This window comes from Grammomys surdaster, unplaced genomic scaffold (assembly GCF_004785775.1).
Source record: "Grammomys surdaster isolate TR1022 unplaced genomic scaffold, NIH_TR_1.0 721, whole genome shotgun sequence".
NCBI lineage: Eukaryota > Metazoa > Chordata > Mammalia > Rodentia > Muridae > Grammomys > Grammomys surdaster.
Genome location: NW_021605140.1, coordinates 1814718 through 1823900, shown reverse-complemented (window position 1 = coordinate 1823900; position 9183 = coordinate 1814718). Strand labels below are relative to the sequence as shown.

General features: G+C 43.1%; 1 protein-coding gene across 3 annotated transcripts in view; it reads left to right on the top strand.

The window, feature by feature from the left end:
* Positions 1 to 9183, top strand: part of Sipa1l1 (signal induced proliferation associated 1 like 1) — a 198361-nt gene that overhangs the window by 115414 nt on the left and 73764 nt on the right. For all 3 annotated transcript variants that reach the window (XM_028782145.1, XM_028782144.1, XM_028782143.1), the window contains exon 7: positions 8750 to 8924. In XM_028782145.1, the coding sequence (XP_028637978.1) occupies positions 8750 to 8924 (175 nt within the window). The remainder of the gene's footprint in view (positions 1 to 8749; positions 8925 to 9183) is intronic.

Below are 9183 nucleotides of genomic sequence, written 5' to 3'. Positions count from 1 at the left end.
GTCACAGTGGTGTATAACCTCACATGTGAGTCCAGCTAGAGTCACAGCGGTGCATAACCTCACATGTGAGGCAGCATGCCTTGGAGCCACTTCAAGAAGGAGATTCTTTTGGAAATATGCACTTTGAAAAGAAGTTCACTGGGGACACACCTTTAATCCCATCATTTGGGAGGCAGAGGCAAATGGATCTCTGTGGGGTTGGAAGCCAGAATGGTCTGCAGAAGAGAGTTCTAAGATAGCCAGGGCTTCACAGAGAGACCTTGTCTTAGATTCCTCACACACACAAACACACGCATATACATAAACACACACATACACACACACATATACATACGCACACACGCACACACGCCACCACCAATAAAAGAAAAAAAGAAGAAAAGAAAGAAAAGGAAGTGTATACAAGTACAGTGCACAGCACATAATTGTTGCAACATTTCTTGTTTCCATCTTTATTTTTTTTTATTCAGGCTTTCTGTGTATTCTTGCATTAGATTCTAGATTAGTGTGATTACCAGAAAACTGAACTTAACTAAAGAAACTTCTCAGTCTTATGATAGTATCTTTTCTACCCCTATTAAACTCTTAGAAAAAGAAAACACAAAAAATTTGTTTCCTATATTGTGGCATTTTGCTTTTTGTGCTCGACTCTGTCATGAGTACAGAAAGCAAAACTGAAATAAGCAGCCTTTTTTGTAAGGTATACAGCAACATGCTTCCCAGGCATCCAGTCTTGCCTGCCATTTGACTGAGAGTTGGTGCATGGTAGAATTGAGGAAACTCATTTCAAGACATGAGTGAACACTCTGTGGCTTCCCCAGGCTTACCCATTCTCCTTCCTCTTTCTGTCTCCTTAGTTCTTCTTGAATGGCTGTTTTCATTCTATTGTTCCGTGAAATGAGAAGGTATAACTCAGTTGGCAAGAGTTTCACACTCGCTGTGGTTTATTAGGGCTCGGAAATTTTGTTTTAACTTTACCTGCCTCATTTGTCAGGTCTCTACTACCCAGTCGAGGGCATCTGTAGGGTAGAGGCAGACTAGACAGCATGCATTGCACTTTTACTGCATTCTGATCTCTTTTCTGACATTATCTGATGTAATCCTCACCGTGTCCCTGAGCAGTCCACTCCAGGCATTAGTGTGTTTTCTGTTCAGGGCACTGAGGGCACAGACATTTCGGGCATGTTCTGCCTTCTCACCTCTTGCTAGGGCCAAACACTGGCTATCTGTATAAATACTATCTTTTAAAGAATTGCAATGTTTCCTTTGCTTTTTCTTGTCTCAGAATACTTTTTTCCCTAAAGAAAATTGTGAAGTGCTAGGAATTTCACTATATATTCTATGAGCTTTGAAGTTGTGTGGCCACTTCAGTGCTTTTCAACTATGTCAGCCTTGTCTTCAGCAGTCATTTGAAACCACCCATGTCCCATCTACTTTTTGCATAGGGAATGATAGTGTCATGTCCTGTTCTCAGGAGCTGACAAATGTGTGACACTCAGTACTACACTGGGCACTTGAAAAAGAGTCAAGGAATCTTAGCTGCTGTTGATGGTAGTAAAGTGATCACGCATCAGTCACCTTTAAATGCATTGTTTCATTTCACCTTTGCGCGGCCCTATGGGAGCACTCTTATTAAAAGTAACACATCCTCCTCACACATTGATAAAGACTGGAAAATAAATAGGCTAGTAAAACCCAGCTCAGACCCACGAAAGAGGCAAAGCCATGTGGTATACTGTGACGGATGTCAGGCTTAACAGAATGCACTTCAGATACCTGCAACCAGAGAGACCAAAGGGTGGGAGTCAGGATTGACTGACAGGATCAGAACTCGGTGCCCCTTAAAGGGGAGGAGGCTTGCTTTAGGCCTAAGGACATGATCAGATGTTCCAGACCAAAATCAGTACGAACAAAGTCAAGGGAAAGGCTCTATGTTCCTGGAGCAGGAAAGGTCACTGAGCAAATTGGAAAGTTGGATTGAACAGTGACTAAGCCAGGTACTGTGTGAAATGAATTTACATGAGTGATCCAGGCACACAGACTCCACAGCCCACATTCCTCACCCCTATTGTGTTTGCCCCAATCTACTCCTGGGATGATGACTCCAAATCAAGAGGCTTCAGCACCCAGTATGACGTCATGTGTTAAACCCAAATAGAGTAGAGTAGAGCTGGCTTACGCATGTCAGAAGCTCACTTCCTGGTTTGTAGTAGAGAGACTCAATAGTTCTGCTTCGTTAGGAAATGTCAAGTCTCATATGCCTGGTAGTGATTTTGAGTGAATGAATATCCATTTTAAAAGGTGTTCATTAAGAACATGAAAATGAAGATATGTTGTTTTTCAGTTTTTAAAGCAATTACTTTTCAAGTTGAAGTTAAAGGGGAAGCATGGCCATTGTGAGGGACACCTGTAGCACATGGAAAGAGTGGCTGTCAGGCAGAGGCAGTGCCTGTTTCATAATGAATAGCACTGATCCTTTGGTAGGGTGTGGATGGAATTCGCCTGACTTCTCGCCATGGTGCATTATTTCTGTTCTGAGGCTAAATGAATCTGACCAGCCACTATCATCTTTATTCAGGCAGCCTATTTTGAAAAAATGACCCATAGGGGAAACATTGTATCTAAAACCAATTTTTTGTGAATGACACTTTGGCAGCAGAATGACACTCTTAGAATTTAAATCTCAGTACCCAGTGTGTGTTTAACATCCAGATGTACCAGGTAACTCGTGGACCTGGGCGAGCATTCTCAGGAATTGGACCATCAGGACAGTGCTTCTGCTTGTTATGTGCTGCCTGTCCATGCTTGCCTGACTGAGGAGTGACAGGATGTGGGGACCTGTGGGTAATCACTGATGGCGTCAGCATTGGGCAACTGAGGCTCTGTCAAGAGGCAGCTTGCACAGATGGAGCACAGAGAGACTAAGCCACAGACGTAAGGGCTCCTGCATATCTGAAGAGTGGCTGGTGGGCAGACAGCTCACCGTTCTTGGTTTTAAATTATAAATTATCTTTGAAATTCAGCCTTAAGGTAAAAATTTAGGCCTTCTCTCCCATGTAATCAGTGTGATGTCTTCAGACAGCCCAAAACCTAGGTAACATGGCCGTGCTTACTTGAGAATCTCCGTTCTCTCACTTTCTATCACCCCTGTTTCACCCATCACAGAAGCATGTCATGGCTCCCTGAAGCACAGCATTGCTGTGTCTTACTGCCATCTTTCCTTGGACCCTTCCTGCTTACTTGGTGTGTTTTACAGACCTTCCCATGCTGCAGAGGTCTAGCTGTGTGACTGCCTGATACTCCATTGTTTGTCCCCACCACTGAGGAGGTAGTAACTTCAGCTTCCTCTTTGATGAGCACTGGAGTTGATTTCAGTCTTTTGTAAATTAGTCCTGAAGGAAGATTTTTTTTCCTGTGTAACTGAAAAATCATCTCTATGTCAAATTAGACATATTTATTATTAGCTCAATACCTCCAGATGAATCTTTTCATTTTTGGAGATGTTTTTCACAATATACCTTAGAATAATATTAGATCATGTGTTTAGATATTTTATTTACATTTCTGTGCAAGTATACATAATTTTGAAGTTTTTTTTTTAAAAAAAAACTTTCCTACCAAACCCAATAGCTATGATTTTCTTTTCTTTCCTTCCTCCTTCCTTCTTTTACATTCAGTTTTTGCTTGTAATTCCCAATGAAGATAAAATTTTCAGTCTTGCATTTTTAAAAATTTTAGTACTGATGTTTTTCCAGTCTATGCCAGGAAGACAATAAAGATTTTCATCTTTAGGAGTAAATCAAAGAGTTCTGTTTATGAAGGTCAAACCAAAATGAACACTGTCCATGAATCCTCATTCCCAACAGGAGGGAAGGTCCTTGTAGACTAGCTGCCTCCTCTTGCCCCCAAGAATAGCGAGGGAACCCAGCGGGAGAGTATTTTTTAGGAAACAGGTTGAGAGTCTTGCTTCCAAAAAGGTGGAAGAAGGCCTCTCACTCTTTCTGCTCACTACAGCCAACAGTCTTGGACGATATATATAATGAAGACAGAAAAAGAAGGTTGGAAGGTAGCAGGAGGTGGGCAGGAGGTGGGAGGTAGGCAGGAGGTGGGCAGGAGGTGGGCAGGAGGTGGGCAGGAGGTGGACTGGCAATGGATGGCACACTGATGAGGTTCTGGCTTTTCTTTTTGGCTCCCAGTTTGGTTTTGGAAGAAGCCAAACACTGTTGAGTCCTGATAAGCATGGACAAAACTTTTAAAATGTTTTATAAATAAAACAATAAAACCATAAACAGAAGAACCTCCCTGCACTTGGGAGACTCGGCTGGGCTTGCATCTCTGTGGATCTTTTTCCCCACATGGTGGCATCAGACACCATGTCCCTTTAAGGCTTACCTGCACTGCTATGAAGCCACCTGGAGGATAAGAATGATGCTCTCCTGCTCTTCCTCCCCTTCCGCACAAGCCACAGTAGCATCTTTGGAGGCCCTAATAGTCCCTGTCCGTCAGTGGTTAGCCTTCTCAGATGGCAGGAGAGATGGGCAGTCATCAGAGTCTTCTGTGGAGGAGGCAGCTGACTCACCTTGTTCTCCCAATAAGCACTGTGATATCGTGAGCCATGGTAGAGTCTGGTGCCACTGGTGTGATGTGGACACTGGCCCTCAGCAAGAAGACAGGAATGTAAGAGTCTAGAGACTTTGAAGAACTTATGTCCCATGCTTTGAGAACTGTGGCACAGTGAAAGAACTCTTAACATGTCACACCTCATAAATATCTAGATTAAACATTTAATTCTAAAGGTTTATAAGCACTGGGATGTCCTTGTGGGGCTGGTCACCCCAGTGTTCTTGTGGCCTTTTCTGGGAAGATGGGTGAAATGCAAGACTTGATAAGATGTGCCTGAGAACCATATTACTGAGAAGTAAGGGGCTGGTCCTGAGCTCCGGCTGGATCCACGCTCTTCCTAGGAATGCCGGAGTTCCTGAGTCAGGTTGTACTGCCTCACCAAGTGCCCTGAAAAAAAAAAAAACCCTTTCCAATCGTAGAAGTCTTTTTGGATTTTGGAATATTTCAGTAGACCACTGATTGAGCATCCGTATTTGAAAATTTAAGAATGTTCAGGTTGTATCTGTTTCTTGAGTCTGTGTGGAGGCGCCTACTTTATGAAAGGAGGGAGTTCGATACTTCCGGTTCCAATCAGTGGACGTACCATTGCCTCTGCTGGCAGTTAAAAATGGCTTCACTTTGCTGAAGGGCTTTTGTCCTCTTGGTCTGACTGCTTAGTTTTTATAGATATATGTGCCTATTTGTGAGGCCTGGTGGTGTACACCTTTAATCACAGCACTCAGGAGGTAGGTAGATTTCTATGAGTTTGAGGCTGGTCTCTTCTATAGCGTGAGTTCCAGGTCAGTACTACATAGTAGCCCTGTCTCAAAATACAAACAAACCAGAAAGCAAACATTTGCTGAGTGACCAGAGGCTTGGATCAGGGCCCCATAGGAGTGCTTGTCTGAGGCACAGAACTGTAGTCCATTACTAAAAAGCCCAGACATTCTTACCAACAAAATTTGCGCTGCATAGACCCGACTTATTTCCAGGGTGGTCCTCAGTTCATCGTTACTGTTTTGTACTTTATATTTAAATGTCATATATTCATATTGAAAACCCACACAGATATGTGTGCCTCTCAAAGCAAACAGATCCATTTCATAGAACACACCTGCAAAATCCCATGGTGCTCACGCCATTGACGCTGATGCTGACGCAGGTGTCACTGGTCCCTTGCCCCTTCTCTGTATTACAAGTACCAGCAGGAAACATGGTCACTAGCTAAGGATTTGAGGAGTCTTGAGTTCAGAGAATGCTGCCTACACTTAGTTTCATTGGCGCAGAAATCAAGTTTATAGTCATTTTGTCAGTTTCAGAGAATAGAACAGGTGGCATCTGGCAGTTTTAAACTGAAGAAAATGTGACAATCTAGCACATTCCCTAATCCTCTTATAAAACACTGTTCCTTTCAAATCAGTGAAACTAGAAACCAGCTGGTTGTCTTCGGAAGTGACCATGGTATACTATCAGTGAGAGAAGGGCGCATTGTGTCCTCTCCTGGAGCCTGCCTGTCTGCTGTTTTCAGCTTTCTTTACTTATCTTATTCCACAGTAGACTCTTTAACAGGATAAAAGAATCCTGTTGAATTTTGCAGTGAAACCTTAGGCCTGTAAGAGGTTCTTTAAAGTAACCTACAAACCAAGAAGGATAAAATGCTTCCCACTGAGCAGGGTGACTTGTATTTGTGCCCTGTGCAGGCTGATCTGGGAGGTAGGTACAGCCAGACAGCACAGAACTCGAAGCTTCCTCTGTTTCCAGATCACTATCTCTTTGATGGTCCTCCCTGTAGGGTGAGGAGGTGCTGCCACTCAGACCGGGTAGTACTGGGAACTGGCTGTGTTAAGGACTGCCTTTGTAATGGGCAGAGAGTCTATATTCCCTATTTACTCTCAAAGACCTAATAGGACTCTTTAGCTCAGTTCTGAAGCTGGGATGAAACCTCTCCTTGTAGGGGTTCTCCTGCTAGCATTAGCAGCCAGCTGAGACGGTTTGAAATGTCAGTGATTATACTTTGATATTTTGCTTGCTTTATTTCCCTCTGAAGTGTGATATAAAAAAACAAAAATAAAAAGCAAACCAATATATGCTTGTTCCCATTAAAGTGAAGTTGAGGACACTGCCATCTTACATGCTATTTCTCACCCAGCCCAATATTAGTTTGTTTAGCTATTTGCAAGGTTGAGACTTGGGCCCCATGTGTGTAGGGACAGGTAAGCAGAGTGAGTCCTGTGCAGTTGAGTTCATGTCTGGGCATGTTGAGCTCTCTTGTTACCTAATCAGGGTAAAGGGATGAAAAGCCAGCAAGCAAGGGATTTCTTTCCTAAGATGCTTTCCTGTGTGAGCACTGTTTTGAACCATGTCGTTTAGAATGTTGATAAAGGCAGAAGATACATAAAGGCTCATAGGCCTCAAATGGCAGGGCCTGAATGTGTCTTTAGAAATCAGAAATTTTCAAATTGTAGAAGGATAATAAATACATGAACAACATGTTAATATTCCCAGTGTGACATGGGATAGCACCTACAGTCAAGCATATGAATATTTATGCAGGAGAAATATGAATATTCATACCAAGAAGAATAAATTAAAAGTTAGGATGTCAACTATCTATCAGTTGTTTGCTGCCAAGTGTGTTTGCTTAAATTGATTTCTTTTATTTTCAACTTGAGAATTGCAAATAAGTGGCTCTGGACTCATGTGTTAAGTGACAGACACAGAATAAAACAAGATTATCAGGTAGGCTTACTGGTGCACCCCTTTAAACCCAGCAATTGAGAGGCTGATCTCTTGCAAGATCAAATCAAGCCTGATCTATATATAGGACGGTCCAGGCCAGTAAGGGCTAAGCAGAAAGACTCTTTTTAAAAAATAATAATAATAAAATAAAATTTAAAAAGCTAAGGCAGGACTACCCACTGCACGAATTACCTTTCTTCCATTCACATATCTGCCAGATGCGTAAGGTCAGGCTGGTAGGCTATCCTGAGGATCAGGCAGTAAGTGTGTGTTTGATATTATGTGGTATTTGGCAGGTAGCAGGTATCCAGTAGATGCTGGTTACTAAAACTTGCCCTTACCAGGCAGAGTGGCTGCACCTGTAGTCACAGCTGCTCCCGAGGCAGAAGTGGAAGCCTGTTTGAGCTCTGCAATGTGGGACCAGCTTTTATGCCATGCAAGGTTGGATTCCAGTGAAGTCTAAGCAAACAGAGCCCCAAGTGACAGCCTCTTCCCCCATCCCCCACCCTCTTTTTTTCTTAGATGAAATGTTCAGCTCAGTGGCTGCTGGACCATTGTGGGAGAGGGTTACAAGCTCAGCATTATCCATACTAGTTCTCAGTGTCTACATTTTTAAGTTGCAAGCTTCTTATTGAGAGTTCAGTATCCTTTTGATAGTTGTTTGTCGGATGACAGGCAGAATTCTCAGTGATGAGTGGGTGTCTTGATCACTGTTGTATCTCATTTACATCTGGGAATGCTTCTCTTTAAGTCCAGTGTAAAAGGTGTATTTGCCCCCAAGCTGTTCTGCCATTAAGATGTCCCCCTCCAGAATCCTTCTCAAGCAAGGCACTTACCTTTGAGGACAGTTTAGAAGGGAAGTTTCTCTAGCTGTCTACTGGTGACACTGGTCTCTACCCAAGCTCTATACTAGAGTCACAGTTTAGCACACTGTTCAAATGGTGGTGGTGCAAATCTGCTCAAATTCTTCAATACCAGGGTTGTTAATGGCCTTTTTAGTTCAAAACAATTTATTTTAAAGTATGTTTTGATAAATAGATTTCTGCTTTTATTTAAAGGCCTTAGATTTGTAAAGGAGAGATCATTGAGGCTTGATTGGCAGTTTTGTTCAGGCTGTTCCACAACCTCTCATACTTTGTAAATCATGAAAAGAAATGTCCTGAAAGCCCACTCTCTGCTCTAATGCTGTGTGGTGTGACCTGTAGCAATTCCAGTTTGCTCCTCGGCCCTTTCTTTTCGCTAGGAGGATCAGAGGTGGTTGTTTGGTGAGGCAGATGAATTGAAAGAATTCCCTGAGAAAGGAAGCTAGCTAGCTATTGGCTGGGTGTGTGTCCTGCAGGACTTGTTAGTACTGTGGGGTAGAGCACACCTGTCACTGCTGACCTCACTGTATCTCCTGTCTCCACAGCTGAACTATCAGCAGAAAGTAGGCATCATGTACTGCAAAGCAGGCCAGAGCACTGAGGAAGAAATGTACAATAATGAGTCTGCAGGCCCGGCCTTTGAGGAATTTCTTCAGCTGCTGGGAGAACGAGTTCGCCTAAAAGGATTTGAGAAGTATCGTGCACAGCTTGACACCAAAAGTAAGAAACACACCTTCCTGCTTGATTTCTCCTACATGCTGATGTGCGTTTGCTAAACCATCCATACAACAGAAAATCAGGCTGGGAGGATGTAGCGCTAGAACCTTCCAAGACCACAGCCCAAATAGCATAGCTGCCATCAGACCTGTGGATGGGTCAGGGCTCGGACACAAATGGTGCACCAGGTGGAACTGCAGAGATTCCACCACACATGGCTGAATTTTAGGAGGATTTCAAAGACCAGAAACTTAGTCTGATT